The following is an 18876-nucleotide window of genomic DNA, read 5'->3' on the forward strand; positions in this document are numbered from 1 at the left end:
CACACGTTCCTTTGTGCTTAGGAGGACTAAATTCAATTTTCCCTTAACCCAAAGCAGAACATTAACATCACACCTGAGCAAAATGACATGCACCTACGAGGAGCATCAAAGATGATGGAGCATCCACATCGCCTCCTCTGGCACCCATGGGAACGCTGCCTCAGTAAACCTCTGGCCTCTCCCTCCACCCTTCGTCCCTTCCGTTCTGTGGAAGGAAGTACGGAGCTGTGACTCAACTGCTCCTTTCTGGTGTGACGGTCAGTACAAACCAAGACAAAATTCCATCTTCCCTGGTGCAACAAGGGAAAGAGGTTGCCTGCCCCTCCCCCCTTTCCTTAGCACGTTTACTATTGGACACTTACTACACATTCTTTCTCTGCCCCTTTGAGAGTAAATCTTAAAAAGTAAATCTTTCTAAAAGCTAAATAAGCCTCTGGGCACCTGTACAACTCAGAAATATTCCTAGCACCTGGCAGCCACCTCTCAGAAATGTAAACAGAAAGATGGCACCCCCATCTCCCAGCGTCCCTGGGAGGGCAGGCACCTAACTTTGGCAGGTGTCCTGCCTCGCTCCACGGTGCAAAACTAGCTCTTGTCACAAAGGAACTAGAAGTTTCGTTTTTCCTTTGGATAAAGGCAATAAGCTAACACAGATGGCCACCCCGTTACCAGGTGAACCGTGTGTGACAAATGGTGCTGTCAGGTCCTCTTACTGAGGACTGGTTGTCGTTTAACCCGAGAACACATGTCAGCCTGCCTACGTGAATGTGTGAAATCCCTTAATGTCTTTGCAGTCTCTTATTGGATGGCCTGGTTTGATGCTTATTCGATAATTAAACGCATTTCTTTGTCGTCTCCCTTTGTGGAGGTTTTCTGGGCTGGGTGGAGATTTTGGTTTTTTTTATTTTTTACATCTTTATTGGAGTATAATTGCTTTACAATGGTGTGTTAGTTTCTGCTGTATAACAAAGTGAATCAGCTATACATATACATATATCCCCATATCTCCTCCCTCTTGCGTCTCCCTCCCTCCCACCCTCCCTATCCCACCCCTCCAGGTGGTCACAGAACACTGAGCTGATCTCCCTGTGCTATGCGGCTGCTTCCCACTAGCTATCTGTTTTACGTTTGGTAGTGTATTGTGTCTCAGCACCGGCCTGGCTGTCCTCAGGACATAGCCTTCCTGCCCCTTGGTTCCCCCGAGCCAGCACAGGGAAGCGTGCGGTGTGCGGCAGCCAAGGTTAACTCACGAGAGAAGCTCTACAATCTGCTTCTGGTCACAGGTCAAGTGGTTACTGCTGTCCATCCCTCATCCCGCAAGTTCTCTCTCAAAGCATGCTAGGAGTCCAGAGGATCCACGGAGAGAAAGCACAAGTTCACGAATTCAATGTGGAAAAAATTAAATCTTCATTTCACTAACTTCTAACTCACATTTAGTAGCGTTCCCTTCAATTATGAACGTAGGGCAACAACACACAATGGTAGCGACAGTTCCTGAGACCAACGCCACCAACTACAGATCACAAATATTTTCACACCGCAACAAAGTTGTTGATGACATTGAGAAATATCCTAGACGCTCATTACTACTTAAAAATGTTGGTCGTTATTCGATCTGCTGCTCAGGGACAGGGGAACCAAGGCAGCCAGACCTCGGAGAACCAAGGACGGGAGGCAGCCACTGGGACTTAGTCAGAACAACAGAGAACGTCTCCCTCCGCCACCCCACACCTCCGAGCTGTAACAGGAACAACAGCAGGGTAACAAGAACAGCAGGGAGAGGAAGAATAACAGGCAAAGGGACCCTCTGTGAGGCCCAGTGCAAAGGGAAGGTCTAAAGCTGAGAGTCAGGCAAGTATTTCTTGGGCAAACCACACCCTGAAACACAAGGTGTTCCCACAGGAACTTGAAGGGTTCAGTGCACTGAGGGTAACCATAGCAACAAGGAACCTCAAGCCCAGCCCAACTTCTACCCAGGTTAACTCCCACCCCCACGCTAAGGGCCTGCCAGGAGGAAAAGTGGGTCCATTTCTAGAGATTAAAAGCAATTTGTCTAAGTTTCTACAGTTCTACCAGGATGTCCAGCTTTCAAGAAAAAACGAGGAGGCAAATGAATAGGCGAGATAACACGCTTCCAAGAGACAGTAACAGTAAGAGATGAGATGTGACACGGGTGTTGGAATTATCTGACTTGCATTTTTTTAAATCTGATGTATAGGGTAAAGTGTCTAATGCATAAGGTACACAATATGCAAGATCAGATGAGTTCAGTGGAGAGATGGAAACTATAAGAATCTAAGGAAAATGCGAGAAATGGAAAATACAGTGATGAAGATGGAGACTGTCTTCAGTGGGCTCAGTAATAGACTGGACATAGTGAGGAAAGAATCAGGGAAGCTGAAGTAAGGTGACCAGGAACAGCCAAACTGAAACACAAAGAGTAAAAGGGAGGAGAAAAGAAAGAAATGAGCATCTGCGGTGGTGGGTCAATGTCAAACAGTCTAGCATTCATGTAGCAAATGCCAGGAGAAGAGAGTGAGATAGCTGGGCAGAAGAAATCTTTAAAGAAATTCTGGCCTAGAATTTTCCAAAATGAGTGAGAGACACCAAACCACAGATCCAAGAATCTCAACGATCACCAAGCAACCATAGTCACACACACACACACACACACACACACACACACACACACGCATGAACATAGGCATATCGTATTGAACCACTGAAAATTAAAGGAAAGAGAGAGTCTCAAAGGCAACCTGAGAAAAGAAATTACACAGAGGAACAAGATATGAATTACAGCATATTTCTCATCAGAAACCATGCAGGAGAGCCAGTGGAGGATCCTGGCAGACATGGGGTGCAGGTTAACATCTTAGGTGATGCACGGTGACACCACGTGCCCCCGATGGAATGCACTGAGGAGGCGTGTCCCCTCTGTAACCTTCTTCCCGACAGTAGAACAACTTTATCTGATCCTGAAGAAACACCAGACAAACCCACATGGAGGGGCTTCCAACAAAGTAACTGACGAGTACCCTTCAAAAGTGTCAAGATAGTGAAAGACATGGCGAGAGCAAGGAACCGTCACAGACCGGAGGGGACTAAGGAGGCAGGACAACTCAATGCCATTGAGGATCCTGGACTCGATCCTGGAACAGAAAAAGTAATTGGCAGAAAAACTGGCGACATTTGAATAAATTCTGCAGCTTAGCTTGAGAAAAAATAGATGACTGGTTCGATATTGCCACATACGCTTAGTTCCAAATGATTGGCAAAGACCCAAAGGCCCAAGGAGTTAGGGAGGAGTGCTGGGAGAGTTCTGGGTGGAAAAAGGTGCTACAGGCTGTGCTTAATTTACTTAAGCAGATGGGGTCTGATCCAGACCTTGAAGGATCATTGCATAACAAGCAGTGGAAATGAATAGAGAAGGGATTTTGCAGGGGTGGGAGGAAGGGGTGCGGGGAAATGTGGAAAGACAAGTTTATCGAAGTTTTGGCAGTGGGCAAGTCAGAAACGTGTTGGGGATTTGCTGTGCAGGTTATCAAAGAGCGAATACCCTCATGGGTTTGTTGAGCAGTTAATATGGGCAAGCGGGCTGAGACCAGCACGTCATGGCCTCAAGTGCAGCCTCGTGTCATAGTCGGTGTTTTTAACCACCTCGCTTTATGTCAAGCCCGTGCTTTAGAGGGTGGCTGTCAAGTACTTGTCATCCCTATTATATTAGAGAGTACAGCTCTTCGGGAAGCTTAGATCTGAATTCACTGTGAATAAAGATAGCAATAGATATTTTATATTTATGGTGAGAATTTCAACCAGCTCTTGATCCCTTTTTAATGAAAATTCTTTGAATCACGTTAACCATTAAAAAATGTATAATACTTGGTTCTTTTTGGTTTATGAAATATCTCTGTTAACGTGAAAGTAAGTAATTTAGAATTACGATTGAAGTGAACATTCGCCTACTGCAAAAAAAATGGCACTGCAATTGATGCTTTAAACTGAAGGCCCTGGAGAACCACTGAAAGCTTATAAGCAGGGAGGGAAATGTTATGAAACCTCCATTTTATGGAAATGAATCTGGCCAGGGTGGGCTGGCCATGCGGGATGGCGGGAAGGCTGGGCGGCAGAAGACAGTAGAGGTAGGCGGCTTCTGCGATGGTCTAGGTATCCAGTTCCCGGGTCAAGCAATGATCAGGCATCAATTGTCATGGAGAACGGATGAAGGGACAACACCTTTCCAAACTCCTCGGGTTTTCTCAGGTAACAACACTAATCCCCACACTGGCTCCGGGTGGGATAAGTCCTGCCCCAGGCTGTGAAATGAGAGCCCTTAGAACTTCCCTGGAAGTGAAATCCTTCTTGGATGTAGAAAACCGGATTTTTCATTTGTTTCTGCCATCATCCATTAAAGAAGGGCAAGAGACCAGGGAGAGAAAGTGATTCGGGAGCTGTGCTTGCCTGTTTCCCAGCTGGGACCCTAGTGTGGGTGTCTGTCCACACACGCTGGCTGTTTGGAGAGGTCTGTGTCTACCACCCTATCCCAACTCAGAAACATAACAAAAACAAAGAAAGAAACCACTCTCCTAACTCCCAACGAAACTGCACCTCCTATAAATGCTTGTGTGCTGATATATTCATGACTGGCTGCTCTGGGCCTATACCAAGGGGAGGAGGAGGGAGCCAGGAGGGGGTGGAGGGAAAAGACAGAGTCACCTATTCACAGGGGTGCTGTGGGCTCTGCTTGGGTCCTGGTCTGGGAATCAAAGTTCCTGTCCCTATTGCTTTGTCCTTCTAATGAGAATTAGACTCTGGAGGTTCCTGTTAGGCACCAACTTGCAGGACTCCCTGAAAATACTCTCAGTATCACATGCCTGCATGTACATCTAAATGGCATTTCCCGTTTCATAAGATAAAATATTGGAAAATATTTGTATAAATAATGCACCACGGTTTACCATTCTTCAAAGAACTCCACAAGAAGGCAATCCGTGACATCAAACAGATGAGGAAACCCGTGTAACAGCCCAGAGCAAACCAATTCACAGAAGGTAGAATTGAGAACCCAAGAGTCTCGTGATAGGGCTCTAGTGTCCCCAGATTTCTGCCACTGATTCCATTCTTCTGTGGGTTCAGTGGCTGAGAAGCCAGCACGGGGGACATCTGGGCGTGTCGTGTGGGGATTGATACCCCATTGTGTCCACCCCCGCAAGCCAGCCGTTTACCTTCACTGCCAGCAGAAAGCCTCACCTTCCCCACTTGGAGGGCGTGTTGGCAGGACCCCATTCAACGTCCATTCATTTCATCTGGAGGTCACTGCTCATGGGAACACTGACCTGGTTGATTTTCCTCTTTCTCCTAGTTTTCTAGTTCCCCTCAGCCCGGGCCACTGCTTACGGGCTGTTGTTAGGACACACGTGGCTGGCCCCCATCCCAGCCTTACCCTTCTCTCTCTTTCCTCCTTGATCTTGCCCCTCAACCCGCCTCGTCCACTGCCATTTTCTCTCCTTCTCCACTGTCCTTTCACCCGTGCCCTCTGCAAAGACTCCGGGAAAAGCTCATTGTTGGGTGGCAGGATTCTGACGACCCCACTGGGGTTATGATGTCAGCATTTGGTGGGCTCAGGGGAGGACAGAGAGGGCTCAGTAAGGCTGCTGCGTGGAGCTGGTTGGAGGCCAGCACTGGATCCAGAACGGAACCTAGTCAACGCTGGGGCTGATCGAAAGCTTGGAGCACAATGTGACCAAATTCTTCCATGAGATCAGATTTTGCCTGGCTGAATTCTGAGTTATAAAAAGCTAACTAGAAGGGACTTTTCTTTCACTCTAACAAAGTGAGAAGACATTGAGAGAGGAATTAGCATATCCATTTTTTATAGAGCATGAAAATTTGGTGTTATCTACTAAGTATACTAGTAAGATATTTATATAATAGACCTTTTTGCAGAAAAAGCATCAATTCCAAGAAATTTAAACTATATAGGAACCCTTTGAAATGCCTAAGTCACGGACAAAAATGATGAGTAATTACAGGATACAACTGTTTAAGTATTATCCATCAACTAAAAATAGTTTTCAATGGTGATAAACTGGAAAGTTATTATACAGTTAGACTGGAATCCTTTAAAATATGACAATACCGCTACACAGCGTTAGATGTCTTTGCTCAGGTGTGACACAGTGAACTCAAACTTTTAGCTGAATCTCGAGGACCACCTTGCGCCCAGTCTTTATATCGGTGCTTAGGGTCACAGTGGGATTGTTTTCTCACAAGCAATTTCTTTAGGCATGACCAGAACGCCTACCACCAGATGTTAAACATCAGAGTAGAAGGTAAAACTTGGAAATACTGGTTCACAAACCATGGGCCTTCTCATTCTTTGGGAAAATCCAGAGTTACAGCCAGAGTTGGTCTTCCGGATGTACACAACCCGCTCACCCCTTCCCGTGTCTTCTTCAGATGGTGCTTTCGAATCTTAATGGAAAAGTCGCGTCTGTAAGACCAATTCTTAACAAGGAACAGAGTTGTTCCTTCCGTCTCTAGCTCCTGGTAGCTTGGATAGACTTGTGGTTAAGGTAGAGTCCTGAAAAGGATGTTGTAGTGTTAAAAGGCTGAGCGGTAGGTCCCAGTAGCTGCGTGGGATTTGTACATTGCTCTGTTGACTTGTCACCATGCAGCCCAGCACGTTTCAGGAAGTCACGTGCAAATCTAGCACATTCTGCCCTGTGTGAGAGAATGCCATTGGAAGCAGCAGTATCTAAGCTATCTACAAATCATGTCAACCAGATATGAGGCTCTTCTTGTAGTTTCTCCAGATCATGTCAACCCAGCCTTACCAAAGTTTGGAGGCTAAAAAACGTTAACTCGCTTCTTAAATTGTGATTCTCATCTTTAAAGTGTACAGTCTTCTACTGAGATATGAAGCCAGCATATGCATGGCCACAAGATTGCAGCCTCTGTGCCCCTCTGCCAGACTCAGGAGAAGAAGATCCCGAAGCTTCACACCCCCCCAAACCTGTGGTATTGGGCTGTGCAGATAGATGACTGTTAGCCTGAAACAAAGGAAGTCATTTTTCGTGGTTTTCTCTGCAGATCACGCCACACTCACAAAACCACATTCGGTGCCACCTTCATACTTGAGCTCCGGATGGCACCCGCCTCTCTGGAAGGAACGACCCACAACCTGAAAGGTGAGGCCAAACCACTCTCTAATAACAAAAGCTGTTTAACCTGCAAAAGAAAACCCATTGGCGGGGGGAACAGGAGATGGAAAAATGGTGGCCTAATGCGAGGATAGGATCATATCTGCCCGCAGATTCCAAAGGATCTGAAGGATGAAAGTAGGTGGATTTGTGATCGTGATAAAAAGACCGAAGGAGACAGGTAAGGCGTGTACAGAGACCGTCTGGGCTGCGTCTGGAGCCTGGGAGCTCCCAGCTGGATCCCCACTTGGAACAGGGCTGTGGAGGGTTCTGAACGGGAGGCAGATCCAGAGTGAACTGCTGGATCTTTCGCATAACCAGTTTGGGAATTCTGGGCTTAGCCTCGCTGTGTCCCACCCGAGCAGCCCGCAGAGGAATGGTGGTCTGTGTAGAGGTGGGCAGGTCGGGCTCAAGACGCTGCCACCTGATTCTTCGGCTCCTGGAGTGAATTAGCTGCTCTCCACCTCCACCCCGCCCCCCAAAGAGGATGACCTGGTTCTAGGGAAGCTCTATGTTGGGTAAAACAGAGGTGAACGAGGCTTCTACCCCAAGAGGAGAAAAGGGCCAGGGACACTCTGTCTAAAGGGATTCTGAGAGCAAGCTGGTTCCAAAAGCTAATTCTGAGTTTTAGATCTGCACCTGGTCCAGCGCTCAGGTTGCGTCGGTAAGGTAACCCATGTCCCCAGAGGGAAAGTGGCCCTCCCCAAGCTCCACACTAAAGTTGATCTGGGGGACTTCCCTGGTGGCACAGTGGTTAAGAATCCACCTGCCAATGCAAGGGACACAGGTTCAAGCCCTGGTCTGGGAAGATCCCACATGCCGCAGAACAACTAACCCCGTGCACCACAACTACTGAGCCTGCACTCTAAAGCCTGCGAGCCACAACTACTGAGCCCACGTGCCACAACTACTGAGCCCACTCACCGCAACTACTGAAGCCCGCGAGCTTAGAGCCCGTGCTCCACAACAAGAGAAGCCCCCACTCACCGCAGCTAGAGAAAGCCCACGCACAGCAATGAAGACCCAACGCAGCAAAAAAAAAATTTTTTTTTTAATTTTGTTAAAAAGCTTTAAAAAAATAAATTTGACCTGGGTCTTGGCCACACTCTGTGATTTTTTCCTCCCCAAACAGTAAGGACATTGGCCCAGTAAAAAAATCCCACAGAACTTTCTGGAATCTGAGGTTTCCTGGGCAGGGTGTGGTTCTGGGGAACTGGAGACCTGGGTTCTGGTCTGTGTTCTGCCACTTATAAGACCCTGCAGATGTCGCCTCAGTCTCCACATCAGAAAGAGAGGAAGTGGGAATAAAGGACCGTCAGCTCTGGCCTGTCATCTACACATCTGTGCTGTGACTTCCTAGGTACAGACAGTCCTGCATCGTCACCCCTGCCCAAGCCCCCAAACACACATGCAGTGTGATGATACCTGTCAGTCCTGGGCCCATGACACCCCAGGGCATCTCCGTTCATTTCAGAGGACATTGAGGTAGTTTCAGAAGAAGAAATTAATGTGATTCCACTTTAATTTTAAACTATAACACCCACACCCAATATTCTCCTCTCCTGTCTCCCTCCCCAGGGGATGTGTAAGTGAAGGTTTGGGCATCACTAACCTAATTAGAGGAAATTCTGAGCAGAGTGGGGCATGCTCAAGACAAAGAATCAGTTGAGGGTTTCTTGAATTTCCAATGGGAGGCAGGGACTGGGGGCTGGGCAGACAAAGATTTATCCCGGTCCCAACACTGCTCAGTTTCAGTTCTCTTCTGTCACTCTGTGCTCTGTAGCATCGAACCCACCGCGGTACGACTTGCTCCACTGATGCTCAGCTCAGCTGCAGTGTCCTCAGGAGACTCACAGGTGGATCAGCTAGAGAGCATCTGAATGGGAAACGGTTCTCTGACAGACACACGTGCCCGCTTCTCCAGCATCAAACGTCTGACTGCGTGTCTGCTGTCCCGGCTGCTCTGGCTCCACTATTTCTCCACACAGTCTAAGCTCCAGCTGCGCTGGATCATTTTCCTGTCTTTGTGCTTGTCCTGTTGCCTCCTACCACCAGGGCTTTGTACCTGCTGTTCCCCCTGCATGGAATCCTCTCCCCTCTTCACCTGGTTAACCACTGCTCATTCTTCAACCTTAGCTCAAGCATCACTAACGTCCCCATCTGTCAGTTCTCCTTGTTCGACACTCACAGTGCTCTGCATATCTTCCACTCAAAGTACTGAGCATAGTTTAAATGCTCCATCTGTGTGTGCAATTACTGTAAAATCTCTCCCCAGCAGACAGACTCTGCAGGAAGGAAAAGACCATTTCTGTCTAAATATCTAGCACCGTTTCTGGCACTTAGTAGGTGCTCAATAAATATTTTGAAATGTATGCATAATTATTATATAGGGGTCATAATGCCTGGTTGCAAATATATATATTCATCCTAATAAAAATAGACTAACTAGGGATGCACTGGTGTTAAAGTCCCAGTGCCCTTATCATGAATGAGGCAGGAGGGAAGTCACAAAGAATGCACCCATCTATGCAACCAGCCATTTCTCTTTTTTACAATAAAATATTTTATTAAAGTCAATAAATCTAAAATATTACCATTACAACAGGTGATCAATATTAGAATTAGTAGTGAAATATTTTACGTTCTTTTCTTTTATACTGTCTTTGAAATCCAGTACGTGTTTCATACTTGTAACACACTTAGGTCTGGACCAGCCACATCTCAGCTGCTCAGGAGACACACGTGGCTGGTGGATACCGTACTGGAAAGCTCAGGTTTGACATGTCCTGAACCAGCCATTTCTGAGTGCTTACTCTGTGCTAGGTACAGTGGGGGGTTAACGATTAAGAGATGCCTCTGTCCTCAAAGAGCTCAAGATAAGTCGATACACAGTGTGTCCAGCAAGAGAAAACAAACACAAACAATTCAGAACAGGATGCCCACTGGGGTGGGAGAAGGATTTGGTGAAAGGGAGGATTGGGAATACACACTAAAATGAGACGTTCATAGAACGTTTCTATCTATCACAAGTGAGAAAGGAGCCCTGGGACATCTCCATAAAACCTAAGCATTCACTGAACAGGGAATGATCATTCTCTGTAAGATTCTAATTAAATATATTATTGTTGGATCTGACTGTGCTGGTGCTTGGCACTAGTCCACCCGGGACATGTACGGCAGAATGGGGCTATCGTGATTCAGGCTAAGAAACGCAATCGGCTGTAAGAGATATGCAGTGCATTTCTAGATAGGAACACAGTGAATGTCATCGGACACGCGCAGAATAGCTCCATTAACAATGCTGAACAAGGAGGAAAATCCTGGGGCAGGGTAGCAGGTGAAGCAGAACAAACACGGGTGTGTTTATTTTCCCTTTACTTCCAGACACTGCATCTCATTAAATCTCAAGGCAACTTCAGAACTTAAAAACTTACAACAGTGAAGAGAGAGAACAGGAGGGCCATCTTCTGTGGAAAAGACATCTAATCAAATTTGGAAGGTGAAAGCAAAGGGAAAGGTTGAGTAGAGAAAGAACACAGAGCACAACGGCTTAATCTCCAAAACATACAAACAGCTCATACAACTCAATAACAAAAAAACAAACAACCCAATCGAAAAATGGGCAGAAGACTTTAATAGACATTTCTGCAAAGACGAAATACAGATGGCCAGTAGGCACATGAAAAGATGCTCAACATCACTAATTATTAGAAAAACGCCAATCAAAACTACCGTGAGGTACCACCTCACACCAGTCAGAATGGCCATCATTAAAAAGTCTACAAATAACAAATGCTGGAGAGGGTGTGGAAAAAAGGGAACCCTAGGGCTTCCTTGGTGGCTCAGTGGTTAAGAATCTGTCTGCCAAGGCAGGGGACACAGGTTCGAGCCCTGGTCTGGGAAGATCCCACATGCCGCGGAGCAACTAAGCCCATGGGCCACAACTACTGAGCCTGCGTTCTAGAGCCCGTGAGCCATAAATACTGAAGCCTGCGTGCATATGCTCTGCAACAAGAGAAGCCACCACAATGAGAAGACTGCTCACCGCAACGAAGAGTAGCCCCCGCTCACCACAGCTAGAGAAAGCGCAGCTATGAAGACCCAGCCCAGCCAAAAATAAATAATAAATAAAAATAAATAAACTTATAAAAAAAAAAAAAGAAAAGGGAACCCTTCTACACTGTTGGTGGGAATGTAAGTTGGTGCGGCCCCTATGGAAAACAGTCTGGAGGTTCCTCAGAAAGCTAAAAATAGAATTACCATATGATCCAGCAATCCCACTCCTGGGCATAATCCAGACAAAATTATAATTCAAAAAGATACATGCACCGCTATGTTCATAGCAGCACTATTCACAACAGCCAAGTCATGGAAACAACCATGGATGTCCATCGACAGATGAATGGATAGAGAAGATGTGGTGCAGATATACAATGGAATACTACTCAGCCATGAAAAAGAACGAAATAATGCCATTTGCAGCAACATGGATGCAACTAGAGATTATCATACTAAGTGAAGTAAGTCAGAAAGAGAAAGACAAATACCATATATCACTTAGATGTGGAATCTAAAATATGGCACAAATGAACCTATCTACAAAACAGAAACAGACACAGAGAACAGACTTGTGGTTGCCAAGAGGTGGGGGGGTGGGGCAGGGATGGATTGGGAGTTTGGGATTAGCTGATGCAAACTAGTATACATAGGATGGGTAGACAACAAGGTCCTACTGTAGAGCACAGGGAACTATATTCAATATCCTGTGATAAATCATAATGTAAAAAATATTAAAAAAAGAATGTCTACATGTATAGAACCGAGTCACTTTGCTGTACAGCAGAGATTGGCACAGCACTGTAAATCAACTATACTTCAATAAAAAGTAAATAAAATGTTAGAAAAAGAAATAGCACGGAGCAAGTTACAACCTGGAATACCTGCAAGCGGGCTGCAGCCAAGGGAGGGGCTACCTGCCCAGGAGACCCTCAAACAGGTGCCGGAGCCAGAACCACACTGTTCCCCAGGGGACCACCGGCTCCCTGACTGGTTAGAGTGAACCCCAGCCATGGGAGTTTCCAGGCAACCTTCCTACCCCAGGCATACAGTCAACTGCCAATCACCAGACATTTGAGGAAACTCTGCAACATGAGAGAGAATGACAGACAGGGGGAAACCTGACTCCAGAAGAAATAAAAATAATGACGGGAACAGAAGAGAAATTAATAGGAAGAAATTCCCAAGTTCAAATCTCAGAGAGATCTGGGAAGTTATTTCATTCAGAAAACGAAAAAACACGAGAATGCTGTGAAAGAGAAAAAGACTGGAGAACAAAAAAGAATCTGTTAAAGGAAAAATTTGATTGCCAAAAATAATCATAACAAAAGTAGAAGATTAAGTGAATGAAACATACCAATTGTAGACCAGAAAGCTGGGCTATACGAGATAAGAGAGACAGAGGGGAACTTCATGGGTCTCCAGTCACCACTCTTTTATCTGTTTTCCATTTTCCTTTAGCCTGTTGACATATTTAATCTGCTGATATTCATTAGCTTACAAGTATGTTGTCCGCTAGGACAGTACAGACGTGTGCTCCAAGGTCTAAGCAGAGTGAATGAGACATGATCCACTGCTGGGCACATCACTGTGAAGCTTCAGGACACAGAGGATTAATTGAAGACCCTAAAAACTTACAGGTAGAAAATAGTAATAGTAGGTCACCCAGGAAGGAGCAAAAGTCAGACTGGCATAGAGGTAACATTGGTTATTAGAAGTCAGTGAAACAATGCATTCAAATTCTGTGAAAAATTAATATCAACCTCAAATGCTAATTCCAACCAAACTATCAAATGTGAAGTCAAATTAAAAAGGAGATTCAGACAGGCAAGGGCTCGAAAACTTATCTTCTATCTCCCTTTTCTGGGAGGTTACATGAAAACAAAACTCCAGTTTGCTTATTTTTAAAGACTGAACTAAGAAGAAAACAAGGATCTGGGTAAAGGTGGATGTAGTGAGAGCCTCCCAAGACGACAGCTCTGGCAGAAGAATGAGAGTGAGCAGGAAGAGAGATTTCCTGCAGAGAGAGGTCATAGGAAAAAAAAGGACTCCTGCACAGAGAGCTGAGAGTTTGGAAAAATTAGGGAACGTGATAAAAGTACTAAGTGCAAGGAATAAATGAAAAGAATTAGAAACTACTGAATGGGAGAAACTTCTTATAGAGGCAGCATGTTGCAGTGCTTAGGAATAAAGTCTCTGGAGCTAGAAGATGTGGGTCTGAATCCTAATCCTGCCATTTATCGGCTGTGTGACCTTGAGCAAGTGGCTCAACCTCTCTGTGCTCATTTTCTCATCTCTCAACTGGAGATAATAAGACCAACTTACAGAACTACTGTAAGGAAGTAAATGAGTTAATTTTGTAATACTCTTAGGAGAGAACCTGTCACTTGGTAAGCACCATATAAAGTTTGTTAAATAAATAAGAAAACCGAAGTGCTATATGAAAATCATGGTCATCCAAATAAGATAAATAGATCCCAATTAAAACAAGTTAATGGGCTTAAAAATAAAGACTGTGATAGTTTCCAAGTGATAGACTAAAGTAAAAGCTTAAGGACATTATGTGTGTGTGTTGTGGGAACGGAGGGCAGGGGAGAAAGGACGGGCAGGGAATGGGAAGCACAAATTTTTCCTGCTAACAAGGAAAAAGAAAGGCAAACATAACTTCCAGGAAAAACACACCTCTCCCCAAGAAAAACTCTCTATATAAGAAAGGCAGAGTCTGAATAAAGAACAAACTAAAACAGGATAAGATTATACATAAATGGCATAGTATAAAAAGGAGGATGTATTAGCATATGTTGCTCTGTGAGAATCAGCTAGTTTCTCCATCAGTAACTCCATAGGATAAGGTGCAAAGAAGATACGTAAGTAGTTGGCTTTAGTCGTGAGTCAGCATCTCCTAGTTGATTTTCTAGAAAATAGGCACATGAAGCACTTGGATAAAATTTTTCAGAAATTAATTTAAATCCAACCAAAAGCCACTTCCTCTCTGCACAAAATGTGCTCTCCATCCAAGAAGACATTTTAAATCCTGTCCTTTTTCAAACTGAAAGATAAGAAAGAAAACAGATAAGAAAAATACGGTTCTAAGTAACTGTGCCAGGATAATCTAGAATTCTGAGAATTGCTGCTTTTGTTAAAAATGGGGCAATCAAAGCACAGGTTGGCCAAGAGGGAGGCTTCACGTGACTAACTGTGCCACATTCCCTCGCCTGAGTTAGACGGGTTACGCAGTTTGGGTGAACATTTCATTGCTCGACTCTCCCTCCAGAACTCGGGGCCTTTTGCCTTGAATGAACCTCCATGTGTACAGGGATGGGTATGCTGGTGTGTATTTGGGGGGTTTCTGCATCCCACGGCCAGACCAAGATTCTTCAAACTGGGAGCTGGACCTCCAGGAAGGCCTTCCCTCAGACACTCCTCGGGTCCATGAAGAATTCATCACTGGCTTCTCTGTACTAACCAGCCCACATGGAACTCCGTCACGGCACATTTCACAGAGCCTTGTCGCTGCGTCATTTCATATGCCCCTATCTCCTCTACTGGTTGGTGAGCCCTTCAAGCAAAAGACCAGCCACGACGCACTCATCAGTGTACCCTCGTGCCTAGAACATTTATTTGCACAATAAGTAGGAGACAGAGACAGGCACAGGGACAGAGAAAGAGACAGACAGGCAAAGACAGAGATTTTGAGTCCTACTCTCTTTCCCTGTTGTACTTTCCCTTCGTTTGGGTTTTCTCATCACTAAGCATTTTTGGAATTTATGAACCTATCTTCTAAGGATAAAACATAAAAATTACCAAAAGCTGTGAGAGTAGAGGTTCTGATTGGAAACCCACCTCTGTGACCTTGCCCACCTCCCCTGGCCACACACACTCCCTGGGTGATTTTGTCCCCCTTGGAGACTTCAGCAATGCTGTTGACCCACAGATCGGTATCTCCAGTCCTGATCTTGCCTCTCAGCTCCAGACCGAACATCCAGCTACCTTCTGGAAACCTCCCTTTGGACTGTCCACCACGCACTTCAGCTCAACCAGGCTGACGATGACCTCCTAAATGGCCTCCCTGCCTCCAGCCCCATCCCATGACTACCCTGGAACAGGGCTGCAGATGTGACATGGCACTGCCTGCTTAAGGCCCCTCAATGCCAACACCCCGCATTACCATTATTTGTAGGATAAAGTCCAAGGTCTTTAGAAAAGCAAGTGAGGCCCCCCGTCATGAGCACCCTGCTCCCTTCTCCTCCACTGTCACCTCCCACTCTTCCCTTCTTTCAATCCCACCACCCAGTTCTCACCTCCGTGCCTGGCTAGCTTACACCTCTTTCAAGACTCTGCATAAGATTTACTTCCTCTTAGAGGCATTTTTCTGAATTGCTTCTAAACTCTCTACCCCACCCCTCCAAGCTGAGTTCCAAGCCGTCTTCTCTTCTACGCAATGCCTGGTGGTGAACAGCAGGCACTCTGTGGTCATGATCGGACGAACTCCCAACGTACAGCCAAGGAACTAAAGCTCAGAGAAGTTAGGGAACCTCCTCGATGTCACACGTACTCTAAGGGGCAGATGTGACCAGAACTTTGGACTCCACATCCAGGTCCCCTGCTTAGATGGTAAGATTTTCTGTAATTTCGCCCTTGCAGCAGAAACTTCCTATTTCACATCCCCTGTCCATTGCTTCCTGTCTTGTTACCGTGCGAGCTCTGTGATGGGCAGCAGAGGCTCAACGGACGCCTTTCCTAGACCGCCTGCCTTGTAACCATGGCCATTGCCCTGCACCTTGGACCAGAGGCTGGGCCTGGAAACCCAGTGGCCATGGGCTCCAGCCCCCAGGTCTGCAGAATGGGACTCGGCCACGGAGAATGGCAGCCTCAGACCACCTCGTGATGGCCAGCCTGCCCGCCTACCCACAGGCGGAGCGGCTCACTTACCGGGACCTCCTGCCCTTCCTCTCCTCCATAGAGGACGGCTCCCCTCACTCCAGGCTCAGAGGCCAATAGCTGCCTGCCCTGCTTAAGACTCCTGGCCTCTGATTGGGCCCCGTCTCTGCCAATCCACTGGGAAGTATCAGTAGAGCTTGCGGTCCTCCCAGCGTCGCCGGGGCCAGGCCTTCCTCGGCAGCCTTCTTCATTCACTTAACTGGAGCCCCTGGATTCGTCTGAGGAAGAATCTCTCCCTCTGCCTGGCCCTGCACTAGGCCTCTCGGTCCACACTCTGACCAGAGTCTCTCTCCACACTGAGCTCTTTGAGAGAGACACCAAGTGTTACTTTTATTCTACATCCCCAAGGTTTAGGACAGGCCAGAGTCAGGACAAATAAGTCTTCAGGCTTTATCACTTCCTCCCTGGATTATTCCAAAAGCCTTTCCTTGAGCTGTTCCAAGTCTCTTCTCCACAGGAAAGGGTCCCAGGCTTAAAATCTATGGGGTAGAGCAAGTTGTATGAAGTTGCTGAACTTAGACAAGGTGAGGGCGAGATGAACATACTGTGAGAAAAGAACCAGGATGTAGGTGGACCACTGCCAGGGATGCTTCAGCGAAATATCCCCGCAGACTACAGAGGCTCAGCGAGCCAGATTCACGAGCAGAACCTGGAAGCTGGCGTGGGCATGGGGGCGGCGTGGTGCTGGCCCTCGGGCTGCTGAATGTGGGGTCTAGGGAGACCCTAAAAGAGCAGGGAGCAAAGCACGAAGTACAGTTACAGAGACAACCTGAAGGGCCCAGCTGAGGCTTGGGGACCAGGCACAGGGCAATGACAAAAGGGGCCGATGGGTACAGGAGGAAGAGGCAGAATCTTCAGGAGGGCTCTGAGGGGTTCAGGGCAGCCGCAAGGGCTCTTATTAAATAAACGTGACAGTCCGTTAAGGGCAAACAAATGGCATGAACCTGATATGAACATTTTCCTGTTGGCACTAGGGAGCCATTGAATGCTTTTTTTTTTTTTTTTTTTGCGGTACGTGGGCCTCTCACTTTTGTGGCCTCTGCCGTTGCGGAGCACAGGCTCCGGACGCGCAGGCTCAGTGGCCATGGCTCATGGGCCCAGCCGCTCCGCGGCATGTGGGATCCTCCCAGACCGGGGCACGAACCCGTGTCCCCTGCATCGGCAGGCGGACTCTCAACCACTGCGCCACCAGGGAAGCCCCACTGAATGCTTTTTAATCAGGGAGGTGACAAAATCAGATCTATGCGTGGCAGAGGTTGGCTCGCAGGGAGAAGAGGTTAGAAACTAGCCATAATGTTCTTAGCTGCATCTGGGACTCATCAAACCTTTAGAAAAGGCTACAGGCCAACTCTGAAAGCTTCAGTCGAATGGCAGAGTCCTGGTTTGGGGACTGCATGTATCCATGGCAATAAAGCAGTTTGTCAAAGAGCATTTTCTCTCATCTTGAAATGTCAAAGTATTGATATAATTAGGGCATTCATAGCAACTCTACTCACATTAATGTTTGAAGACCATACATTTCGAATCCATCCAGGGTCTCTCATTATTGGAATCTGGAAAACAGAAGCATTAGAAGTTACTTAGTGGGAATGTTCTGTAATTAGTGGTAGTGATTGCACACCCTTGCGAATACACTAAAAACCACCGAACGGTACACTTTAACACGGTGAATTTTACGGTGTGTGAATTATATCTCAATAAAAAAAAGGAAATGCAGTAAGAAGAAGGATTTGGTGAGGTCTTTTCTGAACACAGAGTGTGAGGTCTTGGTAAGAAAGGACACATCGTGAGGTCGTAAATCTCCCTCTCCCACTCCTTTACTTCTCTGAGGTCTCCTCCTTCCCAGAGCACATGGACCTATTGGGGAAACGTCAGGAGATAAGGCAACATGGAAAAATGATGGGATTTGGAATCCGAAGACATGCTTTCACGTGCTGCCTCTACTGTTTCTTGGCTATGACTGCACAGGGCTAGTTTTCTCTGTAAAATGGGCATAACAACAACCCTGGAATGGACGGGTGTGTAGTGAGCATTCACTGAGTCTATTCCAGTGAAAGGGCAAAGCCTCGTGCACGGATGAGCTGTTAAGACTGTTGGTATGAAATTACCCAAGCAAGTAGGACCTGCACAGTCTGCTTTTCCAACAGGGGCCCCCATTAGAGCTCCCAGCCTAAGCGATGTGATACGTTTTCATAGTCCTTAAACTATGCTTAAGTTATACTCAGAAACACATATGTTCTGGGACTTCCCTGGTGGTGCAGTGGTTAAGACTCTGTGCTTCCAATGCACGGGGCCCGGGTTTGATCTCTGGTCAGGTAACTAGATCCCACATGTGTGCTGCAACTAAGAGTTCACATGCCACAACTAAGGAGCCCACGGGCCACAACTAAGACCCAGCACAACCAAACAAATAAGTAAATAAAGTAAAATTTTAAAAAACCATATATGTTCTGAGTGCAACTAAAGCAGCCCAGAATCAACAACCCTTGAAGCCCCTTACTCCTATTTCCCTCATCCTCTCATCCCCTTGCCCATCACCCTACCTGCTATTCATCTACGGCATTTAGCTTTTCCAACCCATTGTTGATTGACAGATAATTACTGGTGTTGCTTTACCTGATGGTTCATTTAGTTTCTCGCAGGGGCCAAGCGCTTTGCTAGGTAGTGGGAACACAGA

General features: G+C 46.5%; 1 protein-coding gene across 3 annotated transcripts in view; it reads right to left on the reverse strand.

Annotated features, from left to right (window-relative positions):
* LPIN1 (lipin 1) overlaps positions 1 to 18876 on the reverse strand; it is a 120980-nt gene that overhangs the window by 71665 nt on the left and 30439 nt on the right. For 2 of the 3 annotated variants that reach the window (XM_065891050.1, XM_065891053.1), the window contains exon 2: positions 17696 to 17752. The exons of the other annotated variant lie outside the window; for it this stretch is intronic. In XM_065891050.1, the coding sequence (XP_065747122.1) occupies positions 17696 to 17752 (57 nt within the window). The remainder of the gene's footprint in view (positions 1 to 17695; positions 17753 to 18876) is intronic. 3 annotated transcript variants of the gene reach the window in all.

The sequence above is a fragment of the Phocoena phocoena genome, chromosome 14 (genome assembly GCF_963924675.1).
Source record: "Phocoena phocoena chromosome 14, mPhoPho1.1, whole genome shotgun sequence".
Classification (NCBI taxonomy): domain Eukaryota; kingdom Metazoa; phylum Chordata; class Mammalia; order Artiodactyla; family Phocoenidae; genus Phocoena; species Phocoena phocoena.